At 49.2% G+C, this 18,897-nt stretch overlaps 1 protein-coding gene across 2 annotated transcripts; it reads left to right on the top strand.

The window, feature by feature from the left end:
- Positions 1-457: 457 nt before the first annotated feature.
- Positions 458-6,705, top strand: LOC129038684 (UL16-binding protein 2-like). 2 transcript variants are annotated; one of them, XM_063667106.1, is made up of 5 exons: positions 458-619; positions 3,718-3,981; positions 4,321-4,491; positions 5,149-5,357; positions 6,513-6,705. In XM_063667106.1, exons 1-4 carry the CDS (start codon positions 535-537, stop codon positions 5,352-5,354), a joined length of 726 nt encoding a protein of 241 aa, XP_063523176.1. In that variant the 5' UTR covers positions 458-534; the 3' UTR covers positions 5,355-5,357; positions 6,513-6,705. The 2 variants fall into 2 exon arrangements, with proteins under 2 accessions (XP_063523176.1, XP_054347969.2); XM_054491994.2 differs by having other exon boundaries at positions 4,210-4,491.
- The last annotated feature ends 12,192 nt before the right edge of the window (positions 6,706-18,897 follow it).

Raw genomic sequence — 18,897 nt, 5'->3', positions numbered from 1 at the left:
TCGGGATTTGGGATGCGGCCGCCGGGATGGGACTGGGCTTGGGTCTCCGCGCAGGACGGGGAGGGGGGCACTCTGCAACGCAGGGAGAGGGAAGGCGGGTGCCGCAGGTCTAGGCGAGGACAGGGAGACCCTGTCGCGGCTGAACACTTCTGTGCAATTTCTTCACCTTTCTGTGCATCGGTATCCACATTGGATTAATACAAAATGAAAAAATTGCGGTGATGATTACATGACGGGGTCATGGAAAGAAGACTTTGGCAGGACTGGTCCCGGGCAGGCAGCCAGCAAAGTCTGATTGACTGACGCAGGGGGAAGTGTGCAAGCGCTGCAATAGAAAGTGGGGTAGACTTGGTTGAGCAACTTGGCTGAGAGACACCTGATTGGTTAGAGGCGCGGCAAAGGGGGTGTGTTTCCTCCGAGGGGCAGGGCAGAAGGCGTTCTAGAGTTTAGGGCTGCATTCAGACAGCCTGCCAGCCGCCAGGTGATCCACGGGCTGGGCTCCGCTTCTGCTGTCCCCTGCGATCCAACTCCCCAATGGCAGCGGCCGCCAGCCCCGCGTTCCTTCTACGCCTCCCGCTTCTGCTCCTGCTGTCTGGGTGGTGCAGGACGGGGCTGGCCGGTGAGTTCTGGGATGGAGCCTAAGCGGGGCGGAGGCCAACCATGGGGGGCTGTGGACTGCGGTCTTCAGAGGAGGGGAGGCTTCTGGAAGGACCCGTGCGATCACCCCGGACTGCGCCCCCACTCAGTTTCCCTCCGCGTCTCCTTCCCGCCGGATCCGCTCCCCAAGGCTACTTATCCTCCGAAGGGAGGAGCCGGTCAGAGAGGAGGCTGGAAAGGAACCCCCGGAGAGTGGAGGGGCCAGAGGGCTGCAGAGGGCGACGTGGAGCGGGGATCCCTAGTGCAGCGCGGCAGTCCCACCCGCCCTCGGGAAGGAGAAACCAAAGCCCCCGGAACCCGAGCTGGGGTCAGGACAGGGGTGAAGTGGGGTTGCACAGGGACACAATCACAGACATTCCCACCAGCCACCAGCCTGCTCTGTTCTCACCCGCTCTCAACCACACAAACCCTCCAGCACCCTCAGGGCTGCGTGCCCTTTAATTTTTCCCTACACTTTCCTGTAGACACTCACCTGCACTCAGGGGCTCAGCAGACATTTCCCACCCTCCCCTCACCATCCACTGCCACCACCCAGGTAACATCCTCTCACTCCCCACCTCAGCCCAGCTGGTCACCCCAGAGGTCTCCCCATCCATGAAGGGGCCCTCACGACCTCTTACACCACGTGACACCTTCTGCCTCTTGCCTGAGGACACACCCCAGCAAACACACCCCAAGCTCCCCACAGAACCTGTGCAGGGGGGATGGGAAGCACCATTTCCTCCAGGATGAGCCTGGGAACTCTGGTGAGTAGAGGCGCCCACTTCTGCCCTTGGGGCCCAGACCTGCCTGTTCTTCCTACTGGGGTGCCGGCGTCATAGAGAATAGTCACTGTGTAGACAGGGGTCAGCAAACCCTTTCTAGAAAGGGAGGAAGGATGCCCTGTGATCTTTGCAGGCCTTGGGTTCTCCATCTCTGTGTCCAGTCCTGTCCCTTTGTAGAGCAACAGCAGGCAATGGCAACCTGCAAATTAGGGGGGACCAGATTTGGACCCTGTCCTAGGTTGCTGACCCCAGATGAGGGGATTACAGTGTACCAGCAAATAGTACCCCATCCCCTATGGTGTCATCTCCAAGTGGTGTCTCAGGTGTCAGTTGGAGAGTAGAAGGTGGTCCTACCTTGCCCGTGGCTTCTGGGTGGTGTGGATGTGATGGGAGTGGGGGGTCCCACGGTTCAGGGTCTACTCTCCCCTCCTTTGCTCTGAGTGGCATCTATGGTCCACAGGGGCCATCAGTGACCTTCCCTGAAACCTGAAGTGTAAGCTGAGGGTAAGGGGGTACAGCCACGTGGTGTCCTGGGAATCGGGGCCAACTGCTTGTGCAGCTTCCCGGTTCCCTGTGGCCCTGCTCCTGCCCATCCCAGGAGAACCACCTGCATCTTCTCACTGCCAGGCCTCTCTTCCTAATGACCTAGAGGGTGAGGAGCCCACCCGTAATGGGCAGGTCTGAGGCTACATGGTCATGGCCCTTCCATGGCAAAAGGCCCCATCTCTGCCAAGGCACAGTACTCTACAGGAGACACTTTTTAATGTTGAGATTTCCTTGCTGTGAGTGGCGTTGCCTTGCCTCTGAACATTCACGTGGAATCTATGTTGTGATTCTCCAATTAGACATTGGAACCACATGTACCTCTAGGATCTTAGGGGGGTCTTGGGTCATTGAGCACTTAAGGCAGGTCCAGCCTCGCTCATCATTCATCGATTGCCTGTGGCTGCCTTTGAGCTTCAACAGCAGAGCTGAGTAGTTAAAATGGAGAATATATTCCTGCACACCTTTACATATTTATAAAATTGCCCTTCACAGCAAACTCTAGTGGCCATAAATACGTTTGGAGAAGCCCACAAAGAGTCATTGCACTTGCTGCGGGATTAAAGGGTCCTTCCTCACTGGAAACTGGTGTCTTCTTCTAATCATGGGTTCAGGGTCTGAGAAGTGGCTTTATTCTGCAAATTAGGCAAAGCAGCCTTGTTCTTGAAGGACTGGCTACTTTCAGCCTCCTGGTCACCCATCATTTGTTTTATCTCTGTTTCTTGTAATTATTTAAATCCAGCAGTATCCGGGTTGGGTTTCCATCTATTTTGGACCTTGGGCCCCTTTGTTCTATGAGCCATGGGCATAACTTTGTATACCTGAGGTCCCCAGCTGGCATTGTGACTTCTCTAATCATTTCCATCATTGCACCCTCCTTGCTCCCGACAGTTGACAACATCTACCTGGAATCTGTAATTTCAGAATTTTTCATCCCATTGCTCTGGGAGCCCATTTCAGGAAGAGCATCTCCTACCCCCAACCCTGGCCTTCAGCAATAGCATCCCTCAGCTTCATTCCATTCTGGTGCCTTCTCATGGGGCCTTCATTATATGCTGGGTAAACAGGAGTCCTCCAGGCTTCCCATAAGCACAGTGGATGGACATTGTTCTGGATTTTCACACCCTTCTGGCATGGGCACTTCACTGAGCCTGTGATCCCTCCCTCTACTACCTGCCTTAGACTCAGATTTTCCATTTCTTGCTGTGTGGACCATCCCTTTGTCAAGGTTTCAGGAAGGCCTCCTCATAGCAGATGCATGCCATCACCAGGGGCTTTGCCAACATGTTAAATCCTGTGACCATGATAATTAACTCTTCTTTATCCAAAGGGGTCCCATCCTCACTCTGTTCCACCATGCACCAGCATCCTCAGGGGTGGACCCACACCCTCTCCCACCTCCCACAGTCCACGTGGGCTGCTGCTGAAGATCCTCTGGCATCCAGGCCCTTCCTCCTCTAGCAGTCCTGACACCTCTCTAGCAAGGTCATATGTTGACTGATGGGGCAGAGGGGCAGTGGGACATGTCCGGGGACATGTGGTTTCTCAGCAGGCAGAGACCTCCTCCTCCTCCTTGTCCTCATGCAAGGGGTGAGCACTCGCCTTAATCTTGTGGACACCACAGTTCTGGAGGGGGCACTCCTTCCCGGACCAGCCCAGCCCGCAAAAGGCGTCCTCTTATTGACACAGTGTGGAGGAGGGCTAACAGGAGTCTTTTTCTCCCCACCCACCCCTCACCTGCCTTTCTCCACAGACCCTCACTCTCTTTGCTATGACATCACCATCATCCCTAAGTTCAGACCTGGACCGTGGTGGTGTGCGGTTCGAGGGCAGTTGGATAAAAAGACTTTTCTTCAGTATGACTGTGGCAACAAGACAGTCACACCCATCAGTCCCCTGGGGAAGAAACTAAATGTCACCAAGGCCTGGAAAGCACAGAACCCAGTACTGAGAGAGGTGGTGGACATGCTCACAGAGCAACTGCTTGACATTCAGCTGGAGAATTACACACCCAGGGGTAAGTTTCAGATGGCCCAGGACAGGAGGGAGCAGATACAGTGGTAGGTTAGAGGCATTTATAGTTTTCATGTAAAAATACAAATAGGAAGGTCATCTCACCCCACAGGTGGTCTAGAGGCAAGACCAGGATGTGGCACAGCGAGTAAGACCAGGAAATTGTAGGGGGAACAGGATGGGGGCTCAATATCTGTCAAGACCAGAGCTCATCTCTCTATGATGGGGGCAGAACCCCTCACCCTGCAGGCCAGGATGTCTTGTGAGCAGAAAGCCAACGGACACAGCGGTGGATCTTGGCAGTTCAGTTTCGATGGACAGGTCTTCCTCCTCTTTGACTCAGAGAACAGAATGTGGACAACGGTTCATCCTGGAGCCAGAAAGATGAAAGAAAGGTGGGAGAATGACAAGGATGTGACCATGCCCTTCCATTACATCTCAATGGGAGACTGCACAGGATGGCTTGAGGACTTCTTGGTGGGCATGGACAGCACCCTGGAGCCAAGTGCAGGAGGTAACAGGAGAAAAAGAAATGGGGATCTTGAATGAGATCAGAAATGGTGATCTCAAGAAACTAGTTCTTGAGTTCAGCTTCAATCATCCCAGTATACACGTTTATGTTAAAATGACCTCCTCGTGGGGTGCTCCTCCTGGGGGTGCTGGCGTGCCTGTGCTCTCCCATCCTTCTCTCCCTTCTCCCTCCTGACTCCTATTCCTCACTGCACTTGCTTCTGCTCCCTGCACTGTGGATTTCTCACCAGCCTCGAAACTGCGCGTGTCACTATTTTCAGGCCTTTCTCCTTAGTATTCCCTCTTGAGAATCACTTTTCTTTTCCTCCTCTGGTCTGTTTCTGGAAATCCATCAAAACCCCCTCCAAGGCCAGCCTCGAGACCCTCCCCTCCCCCACCCTGGAGCATCACCTCCTCTTCCGCCACAGCAGGAGGGTGGGCTTTGCTGTCACCTTGCTTCCCTCAGCAGCTCTGTGAGCTCCCTGAGTCCAAGGGACACCCCCTCTCCCTTCCTACCCCAGGAACTGTCCCAGGGGCTGCCCCATAGCAGAGGGGACAAAACGTCTGCCTTCCAGGATGACCTGGGTCAGCAGGAGCTGAGAAGGCATCTCCTCAGATTTGGGGCCTGGACAAGGGTGTCACTCTTGTGCTTCCATTTCAGCACCACCCGCCGTGTCCTCAGGCGCAGCCCAACCCAGGGCCACGGCCACCCCCCTCATCCTTTGCTGCCTCCTCATCATGTGTCTCCTCATGTGCCCCAGGCAGTCTGACCCAAAGCCATGGCCACCACCCTCAGTCCCTGCAGCCTCCTCCTCATCCTCCCCTGCTTCATCCTACCTGGCTGCTGAGGAGAGTCCTCTGGAATGACAGGTATGGGGGCAGAATTGGGAGTGGAGAAAGGGGCAGGTGGGGGAGGGGGGAGGACAGGGATGGAGAATTCCCAGAGTCCCACCCCTCCCTATGGCCAGGACCTTCTCATCCTGACATGAGACAGGTGAATGAGACCTTGTGTTGCTTGTTGGAAATGACTTGGGCAGCTCTGCCCTGAGTTCTGATGGATTCTCACCATCAAAGGCCAGAGGGAAAGGCGCAGTGGTGCCATACCAAGGCTCAGGGTCTGTTGAGCTTGAGAGGGTTTAGCAAGTTCAGGCCTGATTCAGAGCAGGTTTCTGTTCAGGAAGGGTGTGTGGCCTGCAGGCATCAGGAACTCAGACATGGGCAGTCCTCTTAATTGGGTTAGGTGCATCATGGTAGCTTTATATGAGGTGTGACAAGGGAAGGGGGATTCCATCTCTGAGGCTAAGAGAGAGATATGTGTGGGCTGCAAGCCACCCACGTGCCAAGGCAAGAGACTGAAGGCACAAGCTGTTCCAGTATAATAAAGAAAATACTTAAAATAAGAATAGTTGTATTAGACATAGAATATGGACATGATTATATATGAATATTATCAATCATTAGTCTGTAGTGTTACTCTTTTTTCCCATGTTATAATAATCTCTGTTCCACAATTATAACCTAGGAAAAACCAGGCCATGCAGAGATAGGAGCTGAAGGGACATGGTGAGAAGTGACCAGAAGACAAGAGTGTGAGCCCTCTGTCATGCCCAGACAGGGCCAGTAGTGGGCTCCTCAGTCTAGTGGTAACGCCAGTGCCTGGGAAGGCACCCGTTACTTAGTAGACCTTGGTCTAGCGGTAGCGCCAGTGCCTGGGAAGGCACCTGTTACTTAGCAGACCGGGAAAAGGAGTCTCCCTTTCCCCGGGGGAGTTAGAGAAGACTCTGCTCCACTACCTCTTGTGGAAGGCCTGACATCAGTCAAGCCTGCCCACAGCCATCCGGAGGCCTAAATGTCTCCCTGTGATGCTGTGCTTCAGGGTCACGCTCCTGGTCCGCTTTCATGTTCCGCCCTGTACACCTGGCTCCGCCTTCTAGACAGCGGTAGCAGAATTAGTGAAAGTATTGAAGTCCAAGAAATACATAGAAGAAACAATGACATACGCTGTCCTCTCTCTCTCCGCCTCAGCTACCAAATAGGGAAGCGCCCCTTGTCCAGTGGACACGTGACTCGAGTGACGTTACCTGTCATTGGAGACGACTCACACTCCTTACCCTTCCCTCCTGCCTTGTATACAATAAATAACAGCGCAGCCAGGCATTCGGGGCCACTACAGGTCTCCACACCTTGGTGGTCCCCTGGGCCCAGCTGTCTTTTCTTCTGTCTCTTTGTCTTGTGTCTTTATTTCTACGATCTCTCATCTCTGCACACGAAGAGAAAAACCCACAGGCCCTGTAGGGCTGGTCCCTACAGCTGTGAGTGTAATCCCAGGAGGAGGGAGCTGGGAGAGCCTTGGTACACCTAATTGAAAAGGAGGGGGTGCAGGGCTGCCTTCCCACAGAAAGTGGCTTGGGTTCCAGGAATTAAGGTGGAAGGTGAAGAGTAGAGGCTGCTCATGAAAACAATTTTTTAAAAGTCAGTCCCATGGACCCATGGGGTTCGAGTCCAGACCTTGAGGCAGCTCCCTTGCCATCACCCTCTTGCACACCCCAGATCCTGAGCCCGCTGATGGCCCTGCCAGGAGCAGAGTGGACTCGGACACGGGGGACCTGAGCTGCTGCTTAAGTCCACGGGCACCACTGGGCTGGACCAGGAATGAATAAGATGGAACAGGGACAGTCACCTTCAGAGCTATGGGTGCTGCTTGCAGTGTGAGGAGAGGCTGAGGAAGACGGGGAAGGAGGAATATTTGCCTGCAGGCCCACCCAAGGCCAAGGACACAGGAATACAGAGCCCTCTCTTTGGATGGGCTCCCCCTACCCCTCGTCATGTTTTAGGCCTTCTCATCAGATGGTAAAGAGGGCCTTGAGTGAGGGAGCTGGCCCATCACTACCAGCTTCAGTCCTGCAGGCCCCTCCACTCCATCCCCTGGTCAGGTGCAGGGCCTGGGCTGACACTGTGATTTGACAAAGGAGGAAAGAGGTTGCTCCAAGCTGCAGGTGCCAGGGTTGGGGCTCAAGGGAAAAACGGGTCCTTTAGTGCAGTGGGCTCTGAGACTGTGAGCAGGGTCTCGATCAAACTCGCCCTTCTGTCTGGCCACCTGCCCACCACATACTGTGTGTGTCCAGTGGCCTCCAGCAGATCATGATGACACCATGGACCCAATAGCTCATTCACTGCCTTGATTCCTTCTGTCAACAATTTTACCAGCGGTTATTCCTAACATCTTATGTTACTTTTTATTGGTGCTACCTGATGGAATTCCTGCAATTAAAGTTCTGGCTGACTAAACAAGGTATGTCAACATTTTCTTTCTTCTGCTTTTGTTTGAAAAATCAAGTACTCTTTGAATGATGACCTCTTTCTTCCAAATGATACAGTCAGCAAAACGATCATGTTAGACTTCAGACCTCCAGAGTTTCTTTCCGTGTCCTGAAGGATAATTCTTTATTTAATAAGAAAAAATTATATTAATGATTATTTCCTCAGTAATTTATTGCTCTGTACTAATATTTCAACAAAGAGTTCTATTTCCCAAACACCTGCTGAGTTTAGAATTTTCTTGTATTACCCAGTAGAGAATTAATCTTATTTCATTTTTCCTCCATGATGTGAGTAATAAATGAGTGATTCTGCTAGATTTTGTGTGGAAACAGAGAATCTACAAAACATGGCTGACAAAAATCAGGGACAACACAAATACATGGAAAAATAATTTATGCTCATGGGTTAAAAGATACAATATAGCTAAGATGGCCATACTTCCAAAAGCAATTTATAGATGCAACACTATCCCTATCGAACCAACATCATTTTTCACAAAATTAGAAAAATCTAATCTAAAAGTTATTTGGAATTTAAAAAGAGCCCAAATATCCAAAACAATCATAAGCAAAAAAAAAAAAAAAAAAAAAAAAAACAAAGCCAGAGGCATCACACTGCCAGACTTCAAACTATAATATAAGGCTACAGTGATCAAAACAGAATGGTACTGGTACAAAAATAGACACTTAGATCAGTGGAACACAATAGAGAACTCAGAAAGAATCCTTCACACCTACAGCTGTATAACCTTCAACAAAATCAACAAATGGTGCTGGGATAACTGGCTAGCCATGTGTGGAAGAATGAAACTGAAGCCCTGCCTTTCACCATATAAGTAAAATAACTCGACATGGACTAAAGATTTAAATGTAAGTCCTAAAACTATAAAAATCCTGGAAGATAACCTTGGAAATGCCACTCTGGACATAGGGCCTGGCAAAGATTTCATAGTGAACAAACCAAATGCAAAAGCAAAAGCAAAAGCAAAAATTTTTGCAACCAAAACCAAAAATTGACAAATAGGATCTCCTTAAACTAAAGAGCTTCTGCAAAGCAAAAGAAACTAGCAACACAGTAAACAGCCTGTAGAATGGGAGAAATAGCTGAAAACTATGCATCTGGCAAAGCTCTAATATCCAGAATCTACAAGGAACTTAAACAACTCAACAAGCAAGAACAAAAAACCCAATTTAAAAAAATCATGCTGCTATAAAGACACATGCACACGTGTGTTTATTGTGGCACTATTCACAATAGCAAAGACTTGGAACCAACCCAAATGTCCAACAACGATAGACTGGATTAAGAAAATGTGGCACATATACACCATGGAATACTATGCAGCCATAAAAAATGAAGAGTTCATGTCCTTTGTAGGGACATGGATGAAACTGGAAACCATCATTCTCAGCAAACTATCCCAAGGACAAAAAACCAAACACCGCATATTCTCACTCATAGGTGGGAATTGAACAATGAGAACACATGGACACAGGAAGGGGAACATCACACTCTGGGGACTGTTGTGGGGTGGGGGGAGGGGGGAGGGATAGCATTAGGATATATACCTAATGCTAAATGACGAGTTAATGGGTGCAGCACACCAGCATGGCACATGTATACATATGTAACAAACCTGCACATTGTGCACTTGTACCCTAAAACTTAAAAGTATAATAATAATAAAAGAAAAAAAAGAAAAAAAAGAAAGCATAAATTAAAAAAAATAATAATATTAAGCAAAGAATGTGAACAGACACTTTTCAAAAGAAGACCTGCAAGTGGCCAACAAACATGAAAAAATGCTCTTTCAGAGGCCAACGTGGGCAGATCACAAGCTCAGGAGTTTGAGATCAGCCTGATCGACATGGTAAAACACCGTCTCTACTAAAAATGGTAAAATTAGCCTGGCTTCGTGGCACACACCAATAACCTGTAATGGTGCATAGTCTAATGTTGAAACTATAAAATATTTTGGACTAGTACTTCCTACTTTTGTCCAGCAGATGACACTGCTCATCTTTCAAATATTTCAATAAGCCCAGAGGGTTTGCTCACAGTGAGTTTGCGCCGTGAGCTCCTTGGCACACAGCTTGGGATCCACAGTCAAGGGCTACAGACAAGACAAAAAAGACATTGACATCACATCGAATGAGGAATCCATAAAGAGTGCATTTTTGAGGATTGGGGAAGTTCCTCCCACCCTGCAGATCCAGATGCCTTGAGGGCAAAGAGCAGAGGGGTGCTCTCTGGTGGCCCAGCAGTTCTGCCCCAGCGGAGAGGTTTCTCTTCTGATGCAGCGAAAACTAGCAGGACACTGTTTCATCCCAGAGCCAAGGAAACCAGGAAGGAAGGTCAGAGTGAGGAGGTGTCTGAGTGTTTCAGATCACACAGTGACATCCTGCTTGATGGCTTCAGGAATCCTTCATGAGCTGGGAGACAGCCCCCGAGGTGACAGGTGAGTGGGCAGGATGGGCCCAACACGACAGCTCTTGAGATGACACCCAGTTTCTCCCATGTGTTTATGTGTGTCTTTGTGTGTGCATGTGCGTGTCTGTGTCTGTATTTCTGCATGCATTTGTGTATGTGTGTGTGTGTGAATGTGTATACACCTGTGTGGTGTGAGTGTGTGTGAGAGAGACTGTGCGTGCATGTCTGTGTGTGTGTGATAACATGCATGTATGAATGGTGAATTGATTTCCTGGTTGATTTGCTGTGGAGAGAGAAGGGACTCCAGGGTGGTTCCTGCCCGCCCCTCCTTCCCTATCTACCCTCCTGACATTCCCTCCTCCCTGTGGAAAGAGTCTGCCCTACTAACTGAGGGTTCATTACTACAGACTTCTCACAGCTCCCCAAAGTTCTATGATATTTGCACCTCCAGGCCTCCTCTTCATGCTTGTCCCTCTGCCGGGTGCCCTATCTTCTCTCACCTGGCCACGCTGTTTTCTTCCTATTCCTACAAGAACAGTCTGCAATGCCACCTCCCAAGAAGCCTCCATGCAACTCCCCAGGCAGAATGAGTCACCCCCTCTTCTGTCCTCTGATAGCCCCAACCACCACAAGGACATCACATCAGCAGCAGCAGCCACGTGGGTGTTTGTTTCTGTCCCGGGAATCTAAGTTCCTGGAGGACTGGACACATCAGTCACCCACCTATAAACCCAGCACCTAGCACAGTGGCTGCCATACGATAGGGTTTAAGACACGTGGGAGGAATCCAATCATCAGACTACCCCAGGGCTGCTAGAACTCAGCAAAGGATCTCTATAACTTGGGAGAATTGGACAAAGGTCTTCATTTCTGTTCTTTCCAGCACCAACCTCCGTGGCTCCACTCATCCCTACTGCTTCCTCCTATTAAGATTGGCCAGTCAGGAGAGGGGTAGGGGCAGGAGGAGCTACATCTGGTCTCCTCCACCACCCACTTTGGGGTGCACCCTTGGTGGGACCTGGTGAGCATGACGGACCCTGAGCCATGGGGACCTGGAGCCTCTGCAGCCCCACAGAGACCAGGAGGAGCTGTTCAGCCACTTGCAGAGACAGCCAGAGAGTGCTTCAAGGACTGCATGAAGCTCTGGAGAAGCAGGGAGTTCAGTGCCCTCTTTTGTGGGGCATGAGAAATTTAGGCAGGATCATGTCTACAAAAGAGGCTGTCACTTTGGCTTATCAATGCTTTCACCTCCTTATCCCTTCCAGATCACAGTGGGCGCTTTACTTGTTTCTATGGATTATCGTGTCAACCAAAATGAGAGGTCAGAATCACCCTAAAGATTTGAAACTTCTTCAAGATTTGACGAATGCACATTTTAATACCACTTCTATTTTAAGGAAGCTGTGGCTGAAGAAAACATTTTATAATACAGTATTGTCCAAATTATTTATACAGAATTTTAAAAGTCTACATAATGTCATACAACCATGTGAAATTAACTTGTTACTTTTGGAGTTGGAGATCAGCCATTGCAACATGGTGAGATCCTGTCTCTACAGAAAATTTTGAAAATTGACCAAGTGTAGTAGCATGTGCCTGTAGTCCCAGCCCCTCAGGAGGCTAAGGTGGGAGGATCACTTGAGCCTGGGAGTTTGAGGTTGCAGGCAGTTGAGGTGGTGCCACTGCATTCCAGACTGGGTGACAGAGTGAGAGCCTGTCTCAAAGAAAACAACAAAAACAACAGAAATAAGAAAAAATAAATAAACACCGATAAGCTATGTTGACATAAGAATTGTGGGACCCAAATGACCAAATCATGCAATTTCTTACCTTTTTTTTTTTTTTTTTTTTTTTTGAGACGGAGTCTCACTCTGTCACCCAGGCTGGAGTGCAGTGGCACGATCTCAGCTCACTGCAATCTCCGCCTCCTGGATTCAAGCGATTCTCCTGCCTCAGCCTTCCCAGTAGCTGGGACTACAGGCGCGTGCCACCACGCCCGGCTAATTTTTTGTATTTTTAGTAGAGACGGGCTTTCACCGTGTTAGCCAGTATGGTCTTGATCTACTGACCTTGTGATCTGCCGCCTCAGCCTCCCAAAGTGCTGGGATTACAGGCATGAGCCACCGCGCCAGGCCAATTTCTTACTTTTGATGTAGTAAGGGGTATGCCGAATGTTGCTATTCTCAGAATGTTCTATCTTATGAAATATAATTTCCTCCAGTGAATCCACTCCTTAATCCAGGTCCTCTGAGAAGCAGATGCCTACATGGGATTCACATGAGGGGATTTCATTGGTGGAAACCCTGGGAGAACCGTTCGGCAGGAGGCACTTCTGACCCCAAGTGCAGGAGGAGGGATAGAAGGTTGGGCAGGTGCATCCTACACTACAGTGAATGGTGCTGGGACAACTGGATGCTGCATGCAGAAGAATGAGACGGGCCCCTTCCTTACAGCACACACAAAAACTAGCTCTAGATGAATGGCAGATGTCCACCTAAGACATGAAACTATGAAAGTCTCAGAAGAAAATAGAGCAGTAAATTTTTGTGACCCTGGATTTGGCAAAGGCTTCTTAAGTACTGTATGCCAATAGCACAGATGGCAAAATAAAAGATAGTTTAATTTCATTTCATGCAAATGTAAAACTTTTGTGCTTCAAAAAGGATTCCATTTAGAAAGAAAAAAAAACTTGCAGAATGAGAGAAAATATTTGAAAATCATGTATCTGGTAAGGGACTGGTATCCTGAATATATAAAGAACTCTTGCGGTGGGCAGCGGGGCACCCACTCGTCGGTCTCCACTGGGTAGGACCTGGGTCCGGCACTGGGGCGCAGCGGGCGCCCTGGGAGGAGCACGCAGAACCCTGAGAGCACGCGGCTGGGTGGAAACTGAAACCCTCAGGAGCCAACTTTCCCCGAAAGTCATCTGTGGTTGAAATCAGCAATCACCTGTAATATCATCCTTATGACAACACAGTTGGATAAATATCTAGAACCACTGCCTCGTCACTGCAGCAGCCCCGCGCGCCCCTGCCAGGGTTTCGCGTTTCCGGACCCTCATGGCCCACAACAGATCTGGCGAGCATACTCGGTGACCGTCCCCGGGTCTCCTGGCCCCACTCTTCCTTACTCCTTCACCTCCATATTTTCACCTGTTTCAGGATCGAAACCATGAAAAGTCATGTGTGAAAGGCTCCCCCGCCCCTGACTACGTCCACTCTCATTGGCCACAGCCCGGGACCAAACTTGATTGGATTCTTCTCATCTCTCCAGGGAGTCTTTGCCGCCATTTCAAACGCATATGATACATATTCTTCATTCAGACGTGGATATTTTTGACTCTTGGTGAGCCCTGTCACCCTGTCCTTCAGGAAGCCTGTACCAGTTTCCTCTCCCTCTGCAGTGGAACTCTCTTCAGATGCCAAGTAGAATGAAGCAGAGGAGGACGACGAGGAGGCTTCAGGAGCTGAGGGTGGTGGCCATGGTTTTAGGTTGAGCTGTGCCTGGGGCCACGGTGGGTAGTGCCGAAAGGGAAACACAAGAGTGACAGCCCTTGTCCAGGCCCCAAATCTGAGGAGATGCCTCCTTAGCTCCTGCAGAGCCAGGTCACCCTGGAAGGCAGAGGTTTTGTCCCCTCTCCCTCGCTATGAGGCAGCCCCTGGGACAGGTTTTGGGGTAGGAAGGGAGAGGGGGTGTCCGCTGTCCTCAGGGAGCTCACACAGCTGCTGAGGGAAGCAAGGCGACAGCACAGCCCACCCTCCTGCTGTGGCGGAAGAGGAGGTGATGCCCAGGGTGGGGGAGGGGAGGGTCTCAGGGCTGGCATTCGAGGTGGTTTTGATGGATTTCCAGAAACAGACCAAGAAAGAGGAAAGGAAAAGTGGTCCTAGGAGGAGGGAACACTAAGGAGAAAGATCAAAACACAGTATGCCTACAGTTTCGAGGATGGCGAGAAATCCACAGTAAGGGGGGCAGAAGCAGGTGCAGTGAGGAAGAGGCGTCAGGAGGGAGAAGGGAGAGGAGGATGGGAGAGCACAGGCACCCCCAGGAGGCACCCCCCATGAGGGGGTCATGTTCATACTCACTCAAACACTCACACACACACATCACACACTCACAACACTCCAGACACAAATCTACACACACACACACACTCACACACACATTCACACACAGTAATGACACACGCTCACACACTGACACACACACACACATTTGCACACAGACTAATGACACACACATTTACACACACTAATGACACTCACACTCACACACACATTCACACACACTCACACTGGGGTAATTAGATCTCAAGACAGTTCTCAGTTACCTGCCAGCTCCAGCCTTTTCTCCCTGTGCATCAAGAATTCCTCTAGCCAGTTCTTGCAGCCTCCCAGTGAAATCTTCTGGAAGAACATGGTCACATCCCCGTCCTTCTCCCACTTCTCTTTCATCTGCCTGGCTCCAGCATGAACCACTGTCCACTTTCTGTTGTTTGAGTCAAAGAGGAGGAAATTCCATCCATTGAAGCCAAACTGCCAAGATCTGCTGCTGTGTCCATCAGCTTCGCACTCACAAGACATCCTGGCCTATAGAGTGAGGTGGTCTGACTCCATGAGAAAGAAATCAGTTCTGGTCTTGAATATCCTGAGCTGTGAGACCTCGTGTCTTTATGAGGCCATCCCATGAAAGCAGTCCTGATCCGCCCGCCTCAGCCTCCCAAAGTGCTGGGATTACAGGGGTGAGCCACCACGCCCGGCCTCCCATGCTATTTGTGTGATAGTGAATAAGTTTCACAAAATCTGATGGTTTTATAAAGGGGAGTTTCCCTGTACAAGCTCTCTTCTCTTGTCTGCTGCCATGTGAGATGTGCCTTTCACCTTGCACCATTATTGTGAGGCCTTCCCAGCCATGTGGAACTGAGTCTATTCAACCTCTTTCTTTTGTAAATTGCCCAGTCCCTGGCATGTCTTTATCAGTGGCGTGAAAATTGACTAATACTGATAGGTTCCCCCGAGATTCCCTAGACCTTCCCATGATAGGGAAGAGCAGACCCCTCATTACCAGCTTTAGTCTTGAGTTTCCATGGGCTGTAGCAGGCCCTGACTATGATGTGATGAAGGAGGGAGGAGGTTGGCTGCAGCACTTCAGGGTAGGTGGTGAAGGGAAATATATGATCCTTAGTGAGGGCAGCTGTGAGATGGGGAGTGGCAGGAAAGAAGTTGCCCCGGAAAGACTGACCCAGGATTCCCTCAGTCACTTGGACAAACACTTGTTTCCTGTGTCAAGGCTGAGGATGCTCCTAGGAAGCCCCTGAGAGTGAGGCCCAGTTCAGCATCTCTCCTTCCAGTTGGCCACCTCTACCGCCTCTGCTTCTTTCTCTTGACCACCAGCAGTTTCTAACAGGAGAGCAAATCCAGAGGCCTCCAGCAGATCCTGATATTCTCCTGCTTTGCTTCCATCTGGTGATCCTCCTTCAGGATCTTGCTACTAACACCTTATGCTATGTGTTCACTGATGGAATTCTGCACTTACTCTCCTAACTGCTTGAACAAGAAATCTCAATAGAGAACATTTTGATCTATCATTATTAAGCAGTGGAGAAGAAATGGAATAGCAGGGATTCTCTATCATTGCTGTCAGGAGGATAAACGGAATCACTCCTTTGACATATAATTGACAATTTCTAGTAGAGTTGACCACATGCTTATCCTACTACACAGTACAGGCACTGTCATGTGAGCTCCAGGCTTGCAGACAGGCTCCAAATAGCATGTGTTTATTGTAGTGTTGTTGTCATACCAAAAATTAACAATAACCCAAACACCCATCAAAAGGAAGACATAATAAAGGTAGCAGGTAGTTGCTGTTTATCACTACCTGGGGACTAGATCATCTAATCCACTGTCAAAAACAAAATGGAAAAGCCAAAATACTAGATGGAAAAAAAAATTAATCCTTTAAACACAGGAATGAGGACTTTGGGTTGAGATACAATAACAGTAATAGCCCAAATCCAAATCTCTCCATCCATCTTCAAAAATTATACAGATCAATGAAAGGGAGAATGAAACACCCTAACCCACATCTTTAGCATAACAGGGAGATGGGAAATCCCTAAACCCTCAGCCCCAGCTGCAGAACCCACATCTTTAGCATAATAGGGAGATGGGAAATCCCTAAACCCTCAGCCCCAGCTGCAGAGCCCATGCCTATGGAAGAATCAGGCAGAGGCTGCAAGGATGGTGGCATCATCAGCAGGTCCGATTGTCTAGAGAAATAATGTGGCATGTTCTCCTACAGTGCTGTGTTTATGGGATCTACCTCTTACTGCTGTGTGACCAGAGGAAGCTCCCTAACCTCTCTGCAATTCAATGTATTTGTATGTAAAATGGGGTTAAAGTCATCCTTACTTGATAAGAGTAGTCAGTTAATTGGGATGATAGCAGAAAATATTTTTTATAGCTTCTGTGGCATAGAAAAGCTTTAGTAAGTGTCTTTTGTAATTATTGTCTGATCTGCAGCCCCACCCACTGAATTCCCAGGCTCCTCCTGAGTGCTCTCCATTCTGGTAGCAAAGCCACACAGAGCAGCTGAACCTGCAAGCACTGTGCTGGCCTCCTCCACCATCTGTCCCTCCTTCTCATCACCACGCAGTCCTCAGCCTTCACATTTTGTCTTCTTATTCCTGCCTTTGCTCTTCAAGTGCCCTCTCCTGCTTGATCCCACACAGGCCAGAGGATGTGAGGTGCCAAGATTTTAATGAGTTTGTGGCTCTTGGGATAAAGACACTGGGCTCTCAGCGAAGGCCAATGAGCAGGTTTCTTCCCAAGAGCTTTATCAGCACAGTTCAGAAAAATGCAGAACTGCCAAGCTGTCCACAGGACACAATCAACCTAGAGTGGGCAGGGGCATGGGGCACAGGCTTTCTCACATGAGCTTCCAGAAATCTCAATCAATATAACTTCCCCAAGAGAATGCTAAGTTCTCCCTAAGTTCTAGTAGGTGAGACCTACTAGACCACTTTATCTTAAGGAAATAACCAGAAAGCCATTGACTACACAGCAGCTGGAGTGATCCTTTAAAACCTAATCACTCTTGTCCCTTCTCTGCTCAAAACACTCTGTATTAGCTCATTTTCATGCTGCTGATAAAGACACACCTGAGACAGGGTAATTTATAAAGAAAAAGAGGTTTAATTGACTTACAGTTTAAATCACTCACAGTTGCACATGGCTGGGGAGGCCTCACAATCATGGCAGAAGGTGAAAGGCACATCTCACATGGCAGCAGACAAGAGCAAATAAGACCCAAGCGAAAGGGGAAACCCAGGAAACCATTTTGTGGTTTCTTGGGCCAGGCCATTTTTCCTCCTAGGCCTCTGGGCCTGTGATGGGAGGGGCTGTTACAAACGTCTCTGACATGACCTGGAGACATTTTCCCCATTGTTTTGGCAATTAACATTTGGATCCTCGTTACTTATGCAAATTTATGCAGCCAGCTTGAATTTCTCCCCAGAAAATGGGTTTTTCTTTTCTATCCCATCATCAGATTTTTTGAACTTTCATGTGTGTTTTCCTTTTGAAACTGAATGCTTTTAACAGCACCCAAGTCGCCTCTTGAATGCTTTGCTGCTTAGAAATTTCTTCTGCCAGATACCCTAAATCGTCTCCCTCAAGTTCAAAGTTCCACAAATCTCTAGGACAGGGGCAAACTGCCACTAGTCTCTTTGCTAAAACATAGCAAGAATCACTTTTACTCCAATTCCCAACAAGCTCCTCATCTCCATCTGAGACCACCTCAGCCTGGACTTCACTGTCCATATCATTATCAGCATTTTGATCAAAGCCATTCAACAAGACTTGAGGTAGTTTCAAACTTTCCCACATTATCCTGTCTTCTTCTGAGCCCTCCAAACTGTTCCAACCTCTACCTGTTACCCAGTTCCAAAGTCACTTCCACATTTTCGGGTATCTTTATAGCAGCGCCCCACTCCCAGTACCAATTTACTGTATTAGTTAGTTTTCATGCTGCTGATAAAGAAATACCTGAGACTGGATAATTTATAAAGAAAAAGAGGTTTAATGGACTCATAGTTCCACGTGGCTGGGGAGGCTTCACAATCATCATGGAAGGCAAAGGGCACATCCCACATGGCAGCAGGCAAGACAGAATGAAAAATCAAGTGAAAGGGGTTTCCCCTTATAAAACCATCAGATCTCATGAGACTTATTCACTATCATGAGAACAGTATTGGGGAAACTGCCCCCATGATTCAATTATCTCTCACTGGGTCCCTCCCACAACATGTGAGAATCTGGGAGCTACAATTGAAGATGAGATTTGAGTGGGGACACAGCCAAACCATACCACCCTCCAAAGGCATCCCTTTCCTCTCAGTAAAACCAAAGCCACCACAGAGGCCTAGGGAGCCCTGCACAGCTGTCCTTGCCTCTGTCCTTGCTCGTTCATCTCCTATCCCTGGCATCCTTGCTGGTTCTCAGGGCCTGTTCCCCTGCCTCAGGGCCTTTGCATCACCCTCCCCTGGGCCTGGACTGTTCTTCCCTCAGAAGTCTACCCAGCTCACTTCTACACCTGTTCCTAAGTGACACACCCTTCCACACCTGCTGCCACCACCCTCCCACTTTGGAATCCTTTTATT

This window comes from Pongo pygmaeus, chromosome 5 (assembly GCF_028885625.2).
Source record: "Pongo pygmaeus isolate AG05252 chromosome 5, NHGRI_mPonPyg2-v2.0_pri, whole genome shotgun sequence".
Lineage (NCBI taxonomy): Eukaryota > Metazoa > Chordata > Mammalia > Primates > Hominidae > Pongo > Pongo pygmaeus.
This window is presented reverse-complemented; position numbering and strand designations above follow the sequence as displayed.